The 19,532-nt window shown below is 46.1% G+C and overlaps 1 protein-coding gene across 1 annotated transcript in view; it reads left to right on the top strand.

Annotated features, from left to right (window-relative positions):
- Positions 1–19,532, top strand: part of LOC117525277 (titin-like) — a 363,294-nt gene that overhangs the window by 202,493 nt on the left and 141,269 nt on the right. Inside the window, 21 exon segments of the mRNA XM_034187118.1 lie at positions 3,490–3,756; positions 3,838–4,107; positions 5,950–6,249; positions 6,367–6,669; positions 8,712–8,899; positions 9,045–9,159; positions 9,530–9,817; positions 10,056–10,207; positions 11,605–11,752; positions 12,019–12,196; positions 12,358–12,479; positions 13,059–13,346; positions 13,575–13,871; positions 14,075–14,261; positions 14,357–14,472; positions 15,605–15,904; positions 15,978–16,277; positions 16,942–17,047; positions 17,155–17,351; positions 17,944–18,252; positions 18,896–19,174. Coding sequence (XP_034043009.1) covers positions 3,490–3,756; positions 3,838–4,107; positions 5,950–6,249; positions 6,367–6,669; positions 8,712–8,899; positions 9,045–9,159; positions 9,530–9,817; positions 10,056–10,207; positions 11,605–11,752; positions 12,019–12,196; positions 12,358–12,479; positions 13,059–13,346; positions 13,575–13,871; positions 14,075–14,261; positions 14,357–14,472; positions 15,605–15,904; positions 15,978–16,277; positions 16,942–17,047; positions 17,155–17,351; positions 17,944–18,252; positions 18,896–19,174 — 4,710 coding nt within the window.

Raw genomic sequence — 19,532 nt, 5'->3', positions numbered from 1 at the left:
GTCAGCAGGGGGAGCTGTTGCCCCACAGAGCGCTGCGGCTGTGGAGCGTGGGGAGGGCGGCCCCTTTTCGAACCCGGAAGGGAGAGGGACGGCGCGTATCCGGCCACGTCCTTCGCCTCGCTCCCGACGGCGTTCCTCCAACCGATTGTCTAATCGTATAACGAGATCGATAAGCCCATCTAAATCCCGCGGTTCCTCCTTAGCTACCAGATGCTCCTTCAGGACAAACGACAGTCCGTTTATGAAGGTGGCGCGGAGCGCAACGTTATTCCAGCCGGACCTCGCAGCCGCAATGCGGAAGTCGACTGCATATTCGGCTGCACACCGGCGCCCCTGTCGCATTGACAGCAGCATTGTTGAAGCGGTCTCTCCTCTGTTAGGGTGATCAAACACTGTTCTGAACTCCCCCACAAACCCAGTGTATGCTGATAACAACTGTGAGTTCTGTTCCCAGAGCGCCGTAGCCCAGGCGCGTGCCTTACCCCGAAGCAGAGCAATCACATAAGCTATTTTACTAGCATCTGACGCGTACATGACGGGACGTTGTGCGAAGACGAGCGAACACTGCATGAGAAAGTCCGCGCACGTCTCCACACAACCTCCGTACGGCTCAGGAGGGCTTATGTATGCTTCAGGGGATGGTGAGAGGGGTTGTTGAACCAACACTGGAACGTTCATATCCTGCAGAGGGTCGGCAGGAGGAGGAGCTGCAGCAGCGCCCTGAGCGCTCGCCGCCATCTGCGCGGAGAGAGCCTCCACCCTGCGGTTCAGGAGGATGTTTTGCTCGGTCATTTGATCCAACCGAGCCGTAAAGGCGGTGAGAATGTGCTGCAACTCACCAATCACGCCTCCTGCAGACGCCTGCGCTCCCTGCTCTCCCATTGGTCGTTCAACAGCCGGGTGACGCCCCTCGGAGTCCATGACACTGGCCGAGATATCCTGTTGTGAAAGTGTAGTGACACGGACCCACAACAGGGGGCGCAAATGAACGGTCAATAGATGAGCCAAAAAGTAACAATTTAATGTTGTGAAATGTGCACAACGAAATACAGACAATCTCAGAATATAATTACAGTCAAATCACAAAGGTGACGTGTGGGCAGGCTCGAGGATAGAAGACGTCTGTCCTGAGAAGAGCCGGAACCACACGATTTCCGCCGCCACCGAACCTGGTGAATACTGGAGCCGCCAAGTCCCGAATTCCCAGGTGATCACCGTCCCCGACTGTCGGATCTGGTACTGCTGGCGAGAACAAAGACAGTCAAGTGTAGGTGTGTGTACACCCAGTAACAATAACGGTGGGAATGCCACCTCCACCTCTCACTCAATACGCTGATGAATTGACAGTGATCCCTCAGAGGAAAAGAGTGCCGTCCTGCACTCACTCAGCCTCCACAGGAAGAGGGACCGGTACTCCTGCAAACACTCACAATATACAGCTTATAAGTAACACAAATGGCTGAGGATATTACCTCCAATGAAGTACGATATCTCGGCAACGAGGTGGAGATGACGTCTGGTCTTTATGGAGTGAGATGATGTTGAGTAGATGGGTGACAGCTGTCACCCCCGGCTGTGTCCGTGGCGGCAGCGCCCTCTCGTGCCTGAAGTCCGCACTTCAGGCAGGGTGCCCACTGGTGGTGGGCCAGCAGTACCTCCTCTTCTGGCGGCCCACACACAACAGCCCCCCACCTAAAAAAAACAAAAAAAAAAAACAGACAAAATTTTGAACAAACAGCCATTTTTTATTATTATATTATTGATATTTTAGAAGTGCCCCTGAAATTGCAATTGAAATTGACATCAAAAGTCTGCAGGCTACAATATTACGCCAAAACAAAACATCCATGAATTGTAAGTTTGAATAAACACGTCTTACATTAGACACTTTATTAATCTGTCTTTCAAGGAGGAACAGTTAGCTCTTTTATTAAGGTGCATATTTGTCTCAGCATTTAACTAAATATTTATCATGATGTTTGTACATATTAGGCTAAATGTGTAAATACTTAGCATTAAGTAATAGTCTGATCAAGTTTTAGGTTTGACAGAAATTTGATCATGTAGTGTTTTGCCTTTTTTTTCTCTCAATTTTTGATCATCTAGGGATCAAGCAAAAATCTAAACTGAAATGTTTCTAGTGTTCCCATGCCACTGAAATCAAATGTGATTCTTTTTCTCCCTCAAATAATCCAGTTAATTATGATGATAATCCCATTTTTAAATTTCATTATCATTGTTATTATTATTGTTTTGTCAGTGAACATGACAACAAAAAAAGTTGCCAGCTGCTGGAAAATTATTGTGAAAACACACACTCTTGCAGGCACAAAAAAAGGGTCAGATTCAGTCACTTCAGCTAGTAATGTGAACACAGCATCAGTTCTAAGCCGTCTTTACAAATAGGCAGACTGTCCTTTTTGCAAACTTTTTTCCACAAGTGGGCAGATTCAAACCCATTCTTACACCCTGTCTGCCTGCCTCGTTTGCTGCGTGATCCACAGAGAAATGTGACTCAGAGTTCTGGTTCTGTGCTGCGTCCTAAGTGGACGGAGCCAAAGCGGAGCAGACGGGAGGAGAGCACCTGTCCCCGGTTTCCTGCCGCACACAGAGAGAATTTGGCTGCGTCCAGCTCGGGATAAAGCTGAATCCTCTTCGTGTGCGGCAGGGCATGTCACACAATTCAGAAAAACATGGTGGAATTATAAGGCTGTATTTATAATGTGATGAATGAGATGTGTGTTATTTGGAAGAAAGTCGAGGTGGAACTGACTTTAGCCCATGAACCCACCACTTTTCCCTCCCAGAGGTGAACTGTCCTCCGTGCACGGCGCCCCTCCTCTTTCTTTCAGCATCTGCTTCAGCAAGCAGGCGCGCCTGCAGCTGCCTGCAGGGGGCGCCAATTTGCCAATTCTACACACAGTGACAAGAAAACGATTTTGCAGTGGACATGATTTTTTTTATTATTATTTTTTTTTAAGAGTTTGTCCCCATGGTGACACCCCTCCATAAATGCCACCCAGGGCATTGGCCCGCATGGTCCCATATCAAAAACCGCCACTGGTGGCAGTAGATGTGGTTTATAGTACAAAAATCAGCAGGTGGTTATAGTGCTAAAAACATTTTGATGTATGATACAGTCTAACTGCAGTTGCGATAAATGACCTGTGGAGGCGCTCTGTTTTGCACCAAGGGTGCAGCAGTCTGTTACTGAAGGAGCTGCTTAAGGCTCCCACAGCCTCATGTAGAGGGTGACAGGAGTTGTCCGTAATTAATGTCAGCTTAGCTAACATCCTCCTCTCACCCACCACCTCTGTGGGGTCCAGAGTACTTTCCAGGATATTATACACGCACTGACATTATTTAAAGGCAAAATAAACGTGGGAGTCGTCTGCATAGAGGTGTTGGCAGCCTCATTGTCCAGCAGAAATCTGTGAGGTAAGAATGTCTCTTTGAAATCCTTAAATGTGATGTGGTTTTGTCCTCCAGAGACCCCGGTGGAGATCATCAGACCACCAGTGGACATGTTTGAGCCTCCGGGCTCAGATATCGTTTTTGAAGCTGAGCTCAACAAGGACAGAGTGGAAGTTCAGTGGATGAGGAACAACATGATAATTGTTCAGGGAGACAAGTACCAGATGATCAGTGAGGGAAAAGTCCACAGACTTCAGGTCTGTGAGATCAGGCCTCGGGATCAGGGAGAGTACAGAATTGTGGCCAAGGACAAGGATGCCAGGGCCAAGCTGGAGCTGGCAGGTGAGTCACGTCCGTAGCATTTGAAAATATCACTTGTTTGTCGAGAATGAGCCTAATGGCTATTTTTTTATCTCTGTCCAGCTCTTCCAAAGATTAAAACCACTGACCAGAACCTGGTGACAGACGCTGGCAAACCTTTTGTCATGACTGTGCCGTACGACGCCTACCCTCGCGCTGAGGTGGAGTGGTTTTTTGAAGGCACCAGCCTGCCTGTCCAAAACATCGACACCTCTGTGGACAGGACAGAGTACCGTCTGAAGAGCCCCACGAAGGGGGATCAGGGCCGCTACAAGGTGATCATTAAGAACAAGCACGGAGAAGGAGAAGCTTTCGTCAACCTGGATGTTATCGGTGAGTCCGCTGAAGAAATTAACCTTCGATGAGTTAAATGGTTTTACTGAGCAGGATAGACGCTAGAACTGCAGGCTAACATGCAGTCCTGTTTTATTAGAACCTCTCCTCCAGTTTTACTGAAAAGTTTCAGTAAACAAAAAACCTATCAAGACCCCTTCTACTGAGAGGCAGACTGCTATTGGCAGTGACTAACAATTGCTCTAAATAGCATCTATTGTACTCTAGTTAGCATCCTCCTAATGACAGGACAGCTGTCCCTCCTAATGATGGGACTGATGCCTCTCCTGACTATGTGAATGACTCGTTACCATGAACAAAAGACTGAAAGTGCTTTGACCTGAGTACCCCATTGTAAACAGGGGACAAAGCTTGTCGCAAGCCCCTTTCACACCGGGGCTGCTCACTGTTGCATCGTGTGTCGTCATGACGACGCCACATGGAAGCAACCTAGTGCCGAGACGATGCAGCTCGGCGCCACAACCGCACGAGGGGCGCAAAGGACGAAGCAAATCGGGCATCTCCACATTTGCTCACGGACAGTTCATTCGCGCACACGTGCGCGCATGTCACGGTCAAAGGAGGAACGATAAACTATAACAGAACGCAGAGCACAGACCTGCAGCTCAACACAAGAACAAATATAAACTAGAAGAGAAATCAGATTGCACAGTCTGTCTGCAGCCAAACTGTGCACTCTGATTTCTCTGTGCAGAGAACCTGCAGACTGTGTTCTCACCTCCTCTCTGCCCCCCTGCTGCGCACACCTGACGCAGACATTCCTGCGTTGTCATGACGCAACAGGAAGCAAGTGGGAGCAGCCCCGGTGTGAAAGGGGCCTCAGACACCCTCCCCGGTTAAGGCACAATGGTCCCTGTATAAAGTGCAGAAGTCCCAAAGAACAAAGAGACCAGACAGAAAATGCCTTCATCTGCAGCTGTAAACTGTGCAAATGGTGAGACAAAGAAAGATATAGAAGAAACGACTGATCTGCAGTGGCGCCTCCTAATGGGAGCAGCTGAAAGAAGAAGAAGAAGAAACATGACACTGTAATTCAGGCAAACCAACATAAAAGTCATAAGTCCCAAAAGCTGGTTCAGTGGAAACACAGAAAGTCACCGGAAGGAAATACTTATTTTATGGAATCATGGAGGACTCAAGGAACAAGGAGTTAACAGGAGCTGATACACAAACAGGAATCAAACGAGAGAACAAGGAACAAGGAAACAACACTGAGAACACCAAAAACACTCTGACAATGTGTGCCCGGCATTAGGAAGCCCCTTTAAAGCTCCACGACTGAGAGCAGTTAGCTCCCTAATGAGCCACATGGGGAAGAAACATGACAAAAGAACAGACAGGAAGACAGACAGAGAAGACAACAAACCCCACACATAAACTAACTGGAGGGGAAGGACACAAAAGTAAAAACTAATGAGGGACAAAGCTAAGTACCAAACATGATCAACTAAACGGGCACTCGAGTGTAGAGGAGAGGAAACACTGTGAGGGGAAACACACTGAACTCAAAGACAAAATGAAACAACACATAAAACGGTAAGAGGAGCACCAAGGACACGTTCTGTCCAGGCACTCTGGACATACTGTAGATCATAACAGGAATCAGTTCTTTGTGGGTGTTGATGAAATCAACACTGGCTACACCCATAGCAACTCACAGGTTCTCAAGATCCAGCACCAAATATTTTCAGTGACAGGAAGCAAGCAACCAGCTGTAATTATTACCTCAGCCACTAGGGGTCAACATCAGATTTTTTTCAGGTTTTATTTTGAGTCATGTATTTGTCAGATAAATCTGAGAGGTGTTATGTTGTTTCCCAGATGTTCCTGGACCCGTCAGGAACCTGAGAGTGATTGACACTGCTGATGGCGAAGTCAGTTTGGCCTGGGAGGAGCCAGAGAGCGATGGCGGAAGCAAGATTATCGCATACGTGGTGGAGAGACGTGATGTAAAACGCAAGACTTGGACCCTGGCCACAGATCGAGCTGATACTCCAGAGTACTGCGTCAGCGGGCTCCAGAAAGACACCATGTATCTGTTCAGAGTCTGCGCCCGAAATCGAGTCGGTAGTGGACCCACTGTCGCCACAGAGGATGCCGTCCAAGCCAAGAACAAGTTTGGTAAGAGTATTTTGCCAGTCTTTTTAATCTTCTGCACCTTCAGTAGTTAACAGATCTCAGCTGTCATCTGGAGGAATTTGATCATAACCATGTAATCCACTGTACTTCCTGATTCAGACGTGCCAGACCCACCAGAAAATGTCGCAGTAGGTGTGGTGAACAGGTTTGGTGCCACCGTCACATGGGAGCCTCCCCAGTTCGATGGTGGTTCTGAGATCACCGCCTACATGATTGAGCTCCGTGATAGAACCTCGGTGAATTGGGAGGCCGCGATGGTGTCCGGCGCAAGCGACCGTTCCGCCACTCTGAATGACGTGGTGGAGAACAGAGAGTACATCTTCAGAGTCCGAGCCGAGAACAAGGCCGGCCTCGGCAGACCCAGTGCCGCCACCAACCCAGTCAAGATCATGAACCCTATTGGTGAGTCCGAATCATTGATTGTAACAGAAGAGTCGTGAGTCCAAAGTTGAGGCAGCAGGTCGTCTGAAATGTTCAAAACACAACAAAGCAAATATTTCTCATTCAAACCGCACAGAAACACAATTTATACTTTTACAAAAGATATAAGATGTTCCTCCAGATGTGATGCATACAGAACTCTGAATGGACAGTTCAGTATGGAGGGGATGCTGAAACCTGCTGGTAAAGATAATCTGACTGGATTAAATATCTACTGTAACAGTAAAAATATTATAACTTAATGTGTCATAAAATAATATGCCTGTCTTCTTGCTCTGGGGGTTGTAAGGTTAGACCTTGTTTGTGTGAAGCGCCTTGAGTCATCTTTGATGTGATTTGGAGCTATATAAACTAAATAAATTAAAATAAATTCAATTGAAATGACCAGATTAAACATCTGAAGCGATATAATAAAAATAATATCACTGAATTAAATGTCTAATATGACATAGTAAAAAAATAATCTGACTATTAAATGCCTCGTGCCAGAGAAAGAGATAATCTGACTGAATTAAATGTCATGTGACAGAGTAAAATAATGTGACTGGATTAAATATGTCATGTGACAGAGAAACAGATATTCTGACTGGATTAAATTGTCACTCTGAGTGAGCTATGAAACTAATGTGTTTAATATAACAGAGTTAGTTAATTTTACAATATTACATGGCTAATCTCACTCACTCATCTTCAGCCACTTTTCCGGGTTTGGATCGCGAGGGCAGCAGCTCCAGTAGGGGACCCCAGACTTCCCTTTCCCGTGCCACATTAACCACCTCTGACTGGGGGAGCCCGAGGCATTTCCAGGTCAGTGTGGAGATAGAATCTCTCCACCTAGTCCAGGGTCTCCTCCCAGTTGGACGTGCCTGGAACACCTCCCTAGGGAGGCGCCCAGGGGGCATCCTTACCAGATGCCTGAACCACCTCAGCTGGCTCCTTTCAACGCAAAGGAGCAGCAACTCTACTCCGAGCTCCACACGAATGACTGAGTTTCTCACTCTATCTCTAAGGGAGACACCAGCCACCCGCCCATTTCGGCTGCTTGTACCTGCAAACTAGTTCTTTCGGTCATGACCCAACACCCATGACCATAGATGAGAGTAGGAACGAAGACTGACCAGTAGATCGAGAGCTTCGCCTTTTAGCTCAACTCCCTTTTCATCACAACAGTACGGTAGAGTGAATGCAACACCGCCCCTGCTGCATCGATTTTCCACCGAATATCATTCTTCATTGTCCCCTCACTCGTGAACAAGACCTCGAGGTACTTGAACTCCTTCACTTGGGGCAAGACCTCATTCCCTACTCGGAGTAGGCAATCCATCGGTTTCCTGCTGAGAACCATGGCCTCAGATTTAGAGGTGCTGATCCTCATCCCAGCCACTTCACACTCGGCTGTGAACTGATCCAGTGAGTGTTGGAGGTCACAGGCCGATGAAGCCAACAGGACCACATCATCTGCAAAAAGCAGCGATAAGACCCTGAGCCCACCAAACCATAAACCCTCCCCCCCCGACTACGCCTCGATATCCTGTCCATGAATATCACAAACAGGATTGGTGACAAGGTGCAGCCCTGGCGAAGGCCAACCCCCACTGGAAACTAGTCCGACTTACTGCCGAGCAGCCGAACACAGCTCTCTCTCTGTGAGTACAAAGATTGGATGGTCCTGAGAAGGGACCCCCTCACTCCATACTCCCACAGCACCTCCCACAGTATCTCCCGGGGTACCTGATCATACGCCTTCTCCATGTCCACAAAACACATGTAGACTGGATGGGCAAACTCCCAGGCCCCCTCCAGGATCCTTGTGAGAGTGAAGAGCTGGTCGGTTGTTCTGTGGTTGTGGCTAATTTAAATACGTTAAACTGGTTTTGTTTTAAAGTCTATAATCCACACTTTTCTGATTATGAAGCAAGTGAAATGAGAATCTTGGGTTTATTATGTTTAATCAAACTGCAGCTCTGTGTCCTGTTTGAATCTAATTTCATTTTTGTTTCCAGAGAGGCCGAGTCCTCCTCTGAACCTGAACTTTAGCGACCAAACCAGCTCAGGTGTCACGCTAACGTGGGAGCCGCCCAGCAGTAACGGTGGCAGTGTGATCACCGGCTACATCATTGAGAAGTGTGACGACGGCACCGACAAGTGGCTCCGATGCAATGCCAGACTGTGTCCGGACCTCACCTACCGGGTACTGGGTCCATCTTCACATTCAGTTTGTATCTTTAGCAAGTTTAAGGAGCTTTTCCTGAATATCTGCAGGATTCCTGTGGAGCAGATTTCAGATGTCCACCTTTGTCCACCTTTATTACAGCAGGTTGTTGTTTCACCAACAGGTGTCCGGTTTGAAGTCTGGACAGAAGTACCTGTACCGGGTTTGTGCTGAGAACGCTGCTGGCATCTCTGACCCGTCTGAACCAATTGGACCATTGCTTGCTGATGACCCTCATGGTATGAAAAACATCAGAATGTTCAGACGTCATGTAACAGAGTAACAGTGGGGAACCAAAACCACAAATTCAAAATCAGTTTGGCCAAAAGGAACAACATTACAGGATGAGTTTTTATTAAAAGAATTTGATGCCCTAATGAAGGAATAAAAACTAAAAATCAAAAAGAAAATATTGTCCTGAATTTTTTAACAAATCTTTAGCATCACAGAAGTCATCCAAAAAGTGTCTAACAGCTTCACGCCAGGCGCCATATTGTCACCCACACTCGAAAAAATGGAATAAAAATAATGCAGATGGAGATGATGTTCATGTCTTCTATAATTGCACTTGGTTATCGCTAAACTTAAAGTGGTGATTGTCTCCTGCAGTCAGGCCGACCTTTGACCTTAGTGCCTTCAGGAAAGGCCTGGAGGTGATTGTCCCTCAGCCGCTCACAATCAGAGTCCCCATCACTGGATACCCAACACCCAGCGCTAAGTGGACCTTTGCAGACAAGGAGCTGAAGACTGGTGAAGATCGTGTCTCCATGGTTACCAAACCAACATACACAGAGTTGACAATCACGCCGAGTGTCCGGTCAGACAAAGGGACCTACAGCTTACAGCTGGAGAACGATGTTGCCTCAATTTCTGGAGAAATTGATGTCAATGTCATTGGTATGTCACATTTTCAAACTAAAACAACGTCATCTTGTGTCACAAGTTATGGCAAGTCAGGATTTTTGATTTATGTTTCTCATTTTTTAATAAAGACTTTGGACTAAATGTGGACAGTTTTGGGTTTGACTTTTGAAAGCTGGATGCTTGTTCATTGTTTTCATCCATTCCCTCATCAGGAACTCTCCCCCCCCACTTGAAGTAGGTTTTAATTGGTTCGATGTGTTTATTTTCCCAGCATGCCCTAGTGCTCCAAAGGACTTCAAAGTGTCTGAAGTAACCAGACGCCATGTACACCTGATGTGGGAAGTTCCAGAGCATGATGGAGGCAGTCCAGTCACTCACTATGAGATTGAAAAGAGGGAAGTCTCTCGCAAGACCTGGGGCAAGGTGCGACTCAATGTTTAGCTTTATTTATCAAAAACAATTGTACCTGCTCTGTCTCTGGGTCCTCAGCCTTTGAGATCCAGAGACGCCTGGAAAGCTCTTGGAGTCAGGAGGTCAGAAGTGTTTGGTGATCCTAATATCTTTGCAGGAGAATGAAGGTCCACGTATTTAGGGTCCTGGTGCTTCCTGTCTTACTGTCTGGTAGTCGGACTTGAACCCTAACCAGTGACGATTGGATGTCTTTGCTACCAACTTTCTTTGGAGGATTCTTGGGTCCTGCTGCAATGACTTTTAATCAAACAAGAAATTACGTAGTGGGACTAAGATGAGGAGGATCACTGATGTTGTGAGGAAGTGTCAGCTTCGACTTTTTGGTCATGTGGCACATTTCTCTGGACATGACCCAGCACTTAAGTATATCAGTGTTGAGGACCCCAGTGGCTGAGGAAGGTTGAGGACACGCTCACATTTCCGCTGCTGTAGTAGATAGATGGTTACTTTAGAGATGTGGGGATGGACTATTGTTTGCAGAGGGGGTTGCTCTCCAGGATCCAAGGTGGTTCCATGAATGCTCCCAGACTTGATTTCACCAATTGATAACCCACATGATCTGGTTGTAAAAGTTCTCTCCAGTTTCATCACAGAGATAATTAGAAGAAGGAATATCCAATGAAGTCCTCTTCTGTACATACATACATACATCTTCAACCGCTTATCCGAGATCATGGAGGCGACAGCTCCAGCGGGGGACCCCAGACTTCCCTTTCCCATGCCACATTGACCACCTCTGACTGGGGGATCCCGAGGTGTTAGCAGGCCAGTGTGGAGATATAATCTCTCCACCTAGTCCTGGGTCTTCTCCTCCTAGATGGACGTGCCTGGAACACCTTCCTAGGGAGGCGCCCAGGAGGCATCCTTACCAGATGGAACCACCTCAGCTGGCTCCTTTCAACATGAAGGAGCAGCGACTCTACTCCGAGCTCCTCACGGATGACGGAGCTTCTCACCCTATCTCTAAGGGAGACACCAGCCATCCTCCTAAGGAAGCCCATTTTAGACACTTGTAACCGCGATCTAGTTCTTTCGGTCATGACCCAACCCTCATGACCATAGGCGAGAGTAGGAACGAAGATTGACCAGTAGATTGAGAGATTCGCCTTTTGCCTCAGCTCCCTTTTCATCACAACAGTACGGTAGCGCGAAAGCGATACCGTCCCTGCTGCACCGATTATTCTCTACATGAAGATTTAAAAACTTCAGAATTTCCCATGATTTCTACTTTCTACTTCAAATGTCAGAGGTCAACCATCTGACAGGGAGTCACCGATAAACCTGAAAAAAACATCCCCTGCTGTTCCCATGATTCTGTCTTCATTCTTGTTTTTTTGGAACTTTTCCAGGTGGCCATCGGCATCCTGGACCTGGAGCACACAGTAACGGATGTTGTGGAAGGGAAGGAGTATTTATTCAGTGTTACCGCCTGCAACAAGTGTGGGCCTGGAGAGCCAGCATACATCGATGAACCTGTCAACATCTCTTCTCCTGCCAGTGAGTATTTATGCTGTCGCTCTGTCTGAGATCAGGAGCCTCAAACCCTGAACTGTGATGGGCCAACAGGATGCAGGTTTACAATCTGACTGAAGACTGAGTTCACCAATAAACTCCTCTACTTCCCTCTACACACAGTGGTGGTTGTCCATAAAACCACTGCAGTAGATGGCTACATGGTTTAAGACTGACATGACAGAAAGTATGTGATTTGATCTGTAGTCAAAATAATGTGGTTCCCAAAATAATTCCTTTCTTATCCCCAGCTGTACCCGATCCTCCTGAGAACCTGAAGTGGCGTGATAAGACCGCCAAGACCATCTTCCTGTCCTGGGAACCTCCGAGGTACGATGGCGGTGCTGCCATCAAAGGCTACGTGGTCGACAAATGTGAGCGTGGTACAGAGAAGTGGGAACCATGTGGGGATCCCATTCCTGAATTGAAGTAAGACTTATTTTAATTTGTTGTTGATTATAAAGACAATTTAAAAGTGATTTGTAACTCATGGATGAATTATTGCAGGTAAACTCTTGGGCCTGTGCATTTGTGATCAGTGTCCTGGAATTTTGAGACGTTTTGGGTAATGCATGTTTTTGTACTCACAGGTACCATGTGAAGGGTCTGACTGAGGGCCACTGGTATTCCTACAGAGTCAGAGCTTTCAACAGACTGGGAGCTAGCCAACCCTGCAAGGCAACCGATGACATCCAGGCGGTCGATCCTAAAGGTAGGAGGGCCTGCTGTCACCTAGACCTATAATCAGAACTAAACGTAATGCACATGAAAGTCAAAATGGAGCAATGCTATCACAATCCGAAGGAAAGGGTTTGGGACTTAATGTATTGGGGTTGAGGTAAAACTATTGGGATTGGAGGTAAAATATTATGGTAGTGGTGGAGTAGGAGTATGGGAGTAGGAGACGAGTGATGGTAATGATTGATCGTTGGTTCAATTCCCCATCAGACACGAAAGTCACAAAACTGCTCTTGAATAAGGTCTTCAATCTCCAAGTTGGTCCTGGTGTGCATTTGTGCAGCTCACATGGCAGCACCCAGATATTAGTGTGTGAGTGAATATAGCAATGTGAGGCATCTTTGTAAAGGAGGAGTTGAAGGGTTTGGGTCAAATGGAAAAGGAACAGGACTTGCAACAACTAAAGTCATTTGTAAATGGGTGGAACACACATCTCTTGTTAATTTTTGATTTGCTTCTACACCATCTGAATAGAAGGTGGATTATTTAGTTGGTGCGTTCCTTCCTTTGGTGAAAGATCTGATGGTGAGACGTTTTCTTTAAAACTCTATAGAACCTCCAGAGATCCAGCTGGACGTGAAGCTGCTGGCTGGTCTGACAGTCCGGGCTGGAACAAAGATCGAGCTGCCTGCAGACGTGACAGGAAAGCCTGATCCCAGAATTAAGTGGACCAAGGCTGATCTAGTCCTCAGGGCTGATGACCGCATTACCATTGAAACCCAACCGGGACACTCCAAGGTTTCCATCAACAATACCAGCAGAGGAGACACCGCCACCTACATCATTGAGGCGGTCAACATGTGTGGACGTGCCACTGCCACCATCGATGTCAACATCCTCGGTATTAAATAACACTTTTCTGTCTGTGCTACCCGTCGTTTGTTGCACAAACACTGAAAATGACTGTGTCTGATTCAGGATTGCGGTTTGTATGAGAGTCAAATTTCTGTTTCCTAAAATGAGCAAACATTAGATGATATAGAAATAGTTCAAAGTGTAAAATAAACCTCAAAGTAAAAATCTGGATGTAAAGGAATAATGATTAATTTTGAATTTTTTTCCTCTTCAGACAAACCCGGCCCCCCGGCTGCCTTTGATATCTCTGAGATCACCAGTGAGTCCTGCTTGCTGGCTTGGAACCCTCCTCGGGACGACGGTGGTTCTCCCATCACCAACTACATCGTGGAGAGCCGTCTGTTGGACAAAGAGGAGTGGGTGAAGCTTTCGGCTACAGTCAAACAGACCACCTTCAAGGCTTGCAAGCTCTCGGCAATGAACGAGTACGTGTTCAGGGTCAGCGCTGAGAACCAGTACGGCATCGGTGAACCTGCAGAGCACGTGCCCATCGTCGCCAAGTATTCCTTCGGTACATTGTATCAGTGTTTACCATGTTTGTTCAGCCACATTGATGCCTACATGTTTCTTCATATCCTACATTATCTGTCTGGTTCTGTGGGCCATGTTTTTTTTGTTTTTGTTTTTTTACATGGTCACCAGGGAATAATTTAAGTCTTTTTTCAGACTTTGTATTGTGCTTTGGCAATATCTTGACCTGGCTTTCTGTTTCAGATCCTCCTGGTCCTCCAGTCAGAGTCACTCCCTCCGATATTGCCAAGGACGCTGTGTCTTTGACCTGGTTTGAGCCAGATGAGGATGGCGGCAGCCCCATCACCGGATACTGGATTGAGAAGCTTGATCCAGAGACTGACAAGTGGATTAGATGCAACAAGCTGCCCGTTACAGAGACGACGTTCAGGTAAATAATACCAGCTTTCAGGATGCATAATGAATTACAAAAAGGCACATTGTTCCTCCAGAAGGAATGACCTTCATGTTTCTGTGTTGTCTCAGAGTGAAAGGTCTCACTGCCAAGAAGAAGTACCGCTTCCGGGTTCTGGCTGAGAATCTAGCTGGTCCTGGAAAACCAAGCTCAGAAACAGATCCCATCCTGACCAAAGATCCCATCGGTATTGTTTTCATTTGTCAAACCTGAGGTTCATTTAATAGATAACTGCTTCTACAAACATCAAACTTTCAAGTCAGACATAATGAACAGGTGTAAAAAAAACTTATATTGTGACTTATTTTCTGGAGAATAAGTCACAGTTGCTTTTTTTTAACTACCATATTTTCCAGAATCTAAGTCACACCATTTTTCTGTATTATCAGCTCATTAATTGTGATTTTGTTTGTGTGTGTGTGTGTGTGTGTGTGTGCATTGTTGTGGAGTCCATATGGATAGTCGCAGGACTTATATAGTCTTACAGGACTAGTAAAAAAAAAACACAACATATACTTACATATACAACATATTCTCTGGAAAATACGGTAATTTGGGAGGTCCTGAGACTTATATTTTGAAAAATCACGTGTTCGATTTTCAGAATATTAACTATTTATATGAGGCTTTCCCAGGAAACAACAAAATCAATAAAAGAAACTCCAGTAAAAGAGGAGCTCTACAGCGATGTAGATGAATCCTCCGTTAAAGAGTTCATGGAAAAAAATTAAATACATACATATTTATTGTCGCATTTCCAACACTGGGTCTGCAGTCCGTGTTCATCTGCATAATAACATTCAATCTGTTGTTCATCACACATTTATTTGTCCATGTTGCTTATTTTTGGAATTTAAAAGTCCTTTTAGCACACACCACAAACTGAGAGCTTCCTGCAAAAATCCCTTGCTCAGTTCTCCATCTGGGTCCCTCTGACGATTTCTGTTGTCCAGACTTCATTACATAACATCCAGTGTGTTGTCTAACACATGCTAATTTGTACATCCTGTTAATTTTTGGAATTTAGAAATCCTTATGTTCAGCAACAGCACACGCTGTGGTGTGCACCTGCTACACTGAGCTCCTATCCTATCGGTAACAAAGTGAGTTCCACATACAGAAACAGATATGACGTATAGTCATTCATTTATAGTTTAAATGGTGAGTGTGTCAGTATCAAAAGTTGTGAATTGTGTGTCACAGAGAGATTTCAGAAAAATAACCAAATCAAATAAATCACACATTGGAAGACAATAAATGATGTATCAGAAGAATTTTTAACAAATTGTTGGGTTAAAAAACACTTTGATCTTCCTCAGATCCTCCATGGGCTCCTGGTAAACCTGTCATCAGGGACATCGGTAAGACCTCAGCCCTGTTGGCGTGGAACAGACCAGAGCACGATGGCGGTGCTAAGATTCAAGGCTACATCATTGAGTTCCAGAAGACTGGAAGTGAGGACTGGATCCGTATTTCTGAGGATGTTCCTCAGACTGAGCACCAGTTGCGAGACCTGGTGGAGAAGCAGGAGTACTCTTTCCGGGTCAGAGCCTTCAATAAGGCTGGAGAGAGTGAACCAAGCGACCCCAGTGACCCTGTCGTCTGCAGAGAGAGGCTCTGTAAGTATAAATTCAGGGTGCAGAGGTTAGCTGCTGTTTCTGTTTCTAACTCTCCCCTAATTCCCTTTGACAGTTCCTCCATCCGCTCCTCAGTGGCTGGAGGTGACCAACATCACAAAGATCAATGCCGACGTGAAGTGGCAAGCTCCCAGCAGTGATGGTGGCTCCCCCATTACCAACTATGTGGTGGAGAAGAGGGACGTCAGGCGCAAGGCCTGGCAGACCGTAGACACTACGGTCAAGGAGCTGAAGTACACTGTGTCGCCGCTCAACGAGGGCTCGCTGTACGTGTTCCGCGTTGCTGCTGAGAATGCGGTGGGGATGGGTGAATTCTGCGAGATGGAAGATGCAGTGCTGGCCAAAGACACTTTCAGTAAGTTTCACAGTCAAACTCAGCTGAAGTCCTCAGCTTTCATGATGTAACATTAATGTCCACAGAGAGATTTCTGGAGGTTTCACTTCCAGTACTTCATGGGGTTTTTTTTGTTGAATTTCTGTTGGAAAAGCTCTTGTGTTTTATTAATTTTCATTATTATCGTGACAGGAAATGTTGCATATTTGTGTTAATGATTAAATTCTAATAAAACAGTTTAATTCTGAGGGGTTTCATATGAGAAGTCAAGAGACAAGCCTTCTCAGGGCGCAAAAGATAAGAGAAGGCCACTCTTCCCCGTTTGAGAAAAATATGTTTGTGTTGGCCAACGTTGGTTTAGATAAGTCCAGCAGCTGTGATGGATGGTGGGGAGAGTTATGACTGGAGAAACTGTTGCTAGGTGACCCCCTCCATGTGATTCAGACTGTATATTGTCTGAGGTTTTGTTAACGTGGCTTCAGTGGTTGCACTCCCGCGGTAATGAAGACTTCATTTGAAGCAAGACGCCTGTCTCTGTCTTCCTCTGACCATGAGTCGGGGCAGTCTATATTTCTCTGACAATTTCCTTGAGAAAAATCCTTAAATTTGTACTCAGGTTACTGAGGTGGGAAAATCAAACATGTTCGAGTGTGGTCTAATTGTAATTATTTGTTGTTTTCATCAGCAACTCCTGGACCTCCTTACGCCCTCACAGTGGTGGATGTCGGCAGGAGGCACGTGGAGCTGAAATGGGAACCTCCCAACAGTGACGGTGGAAGACCCATTACCAAGTAAGGCACCGCCCACTTTGTAGGCTGGTGTGAAGCCATCAAAACTGTTAAACAGTGTAGGCAGATCAGGACAGATCGTCAGGTCTAATCCGTATTTTACATCACAGGTACGTGATTGAGAAGAAAGATAAGGTGGGAACCCGCTGGTTGAAGTGCTGTAAGACTCCAGACAGAAAACCACAGTTTAAAGTGACGGATGTGGACGAAGGCTCAGAGGTGCAGTTCCAGGTCCGAGCTGAGAACGAGGCTGGAGTGGGAGATCCCAGCGAACCAACGGAGGTCCTAACTATCGAGGATCCTACCAGTAAGTCTCCAGGACATTAGTCATTGTTGCAGGATCCGGTGTCAGAAACTAACATAGACGTATCGTAACCAGAGAGGAAACTCACATAGCACCTGCAATTCCAGATCAGTGTGACTTGCCATTGTTGTGTAAAATCACTTTGTAATTGACTTTGAACATGACGATCTCCCAGTGGATCATGACATCTGGGAAGAGCTTAGAGACAGGTTCAACACCCCTGCTGCTTCAGATCATCTGCAACACTTCCAGCTCTTCCTGCTCCACCCACTGCTAATGAACAGAGTCAGGTGGTCTACCAAACACCAGACTACACTAATCAGCTGTTTTTGCAGAAGGAAGACACAGAAAGCATGACCCCTGAGTAATGGAGTCAGTGTGGAGGATCCTGACTGGAATGCCTTGGTGTCAAATGATTCATTACTCAGGGAGACTCATGTCTAGTGTAATTTATGCATTGTGAGGATCCTTCAGCTCTGGCGGCTTTGCCTTTGCAGAACATTCAGAAAGAGTCTGTGAAAGGAAAATGAAAAACTACTGAGACCGTCTAAAGTTTTCAGAAACCTGGAGTAAACACAGATGTCCTCCTTTCCAGGTGCACCATCTCCTCCTCAAGATGTTGCCATTCCGGACACCAGCAGGGAGCACATCAACATCACCTGGAAGCCTCCTGCTAAGGACGGCGGCTGCCCCATTACTGGCTACCATGTGGAGGTGGCCGAGGCTCGTCCGGAGCTGAAATGGCTCAGAGTCAACAGCCGACCCGTCAAGGAACTCAAGTTTAGGATCGATGATGGAATTAAGCCGGAGAAGAAATACGTCATCAGGGTCCGGGCCATCAATTCAGTTGGCGTGAGCGATCCGTCTGAGATCTCAGACAAGGTCTTCACTAAAGATCCCGACTGTAAGCATCAACATGCAATCAAATTAATCTTTATCTGTTTGTTTGCTTCAATTTGTTTCAATTCAGTTCAGATTTGCTGGTGATATGCATCAATTACAAATCCACAGAAGATTGACAGAAAGTCCAAAGACCTTCCCAGAAGTTTCTTGCATATGTTCATGTGGATCCAAACAGGATGTGATGCCCCAGAATCTCTGGTGGTTTTAGCATTTGAATGCTGTGCAACTCATCAAGCTTCTTCCTCCTTGTAAAGCCACATCACATAACACATGCACATTGTTTGTTTTTTTTTTTTTACTGGCTCAGTGATACAGCCGTGCACCTGACAGCACCGGCCTGAAAGCACCTCGTGTCAAACATTTTATGATAGAAATTTTAAATTATAAATAGGTATGTAATTAAGTGTAGACTCACCATCATCTTGGTTGTTTTTTCTCCTTAACTACACCCACACAGAGTTAAGGCCTGGATCAGCGGGTGATTTCACTGATTAACATCACTTTGAGCAGATGGAATCAGTTCATCAGTACAGTTAATCAGTTAATCGATACATTTCTTCTGTGAGATTGAAGAAGTCAACCTTCATTAAAACCAAACTAACAAATGTAGTCAAACTGTAATAATCAAGTTATCGCATTCTCAGGTGCTCCAACCATGGATTTGGAGACGAAGGATGTGGTGATGGTGGAGGGAGAGAAGCTCCACCTAAACATCCCATACAGAGCCATCCCAAACCCAAAGATGACCTGGCAGAAGGACACGGTGGAGTCTAAGGCAGACGACCGGCTTTCCATGGCCGTGGAGATGAACAGCGCTCATCTGGAGCTGCTGAAGTGCATGCGTGCTGACGCTGGTGCCTACACCATCACCCTGGAGAATAGCCTGGGAAGCGCCACCGGAACCATCAATGTCAAAGTTATTGGTAAGATTTCCTCAAACTCAACCCAATTTCTCCAGATCCAATATAAAAACCGAATACATCTTATTGAACTGTAGCAATCAATCAATCAATCAATCAACTTTTTTCTTATATAGCGCCAAATCACAACAAACAGTTGCCCCAAGGCGCTCCATATTGTAAGGCAAGGCCATACAATAATTATGAAAAACCCCAACGGTCAAAACGACCCCCTATGAGCAAGCACTTGGCCACAGTGGGAAGGAAAAACTCCCTTTTAACAGGAAGAAACCTCCAGCAGAACCAGGCTCAGGGAGGGGCAGTCTTCTGCTGGGACTGGTTGGGGCTGAGGGAAAAAAAACCAGGAAAAAGACATGCTGTG

This window comes from Thalassophryne amazonica, chromosome 14 (assembly GCF_902500255.1).
Source record: "Thalassophryne amazonica chromosome 14, fThaAma1.1, whole genome shotgun sequence".
Classification (NCBI taxonomy): Eukaryota; Metazoa; Chordata; class Actinopteri; order Batrachoidiformes; family Batrachoididae; genus Thalassophryne; species Thalassophryne amazonica.
This window is presented reverse-complemented; position numbering and strand designations above follow the sequence as displayed.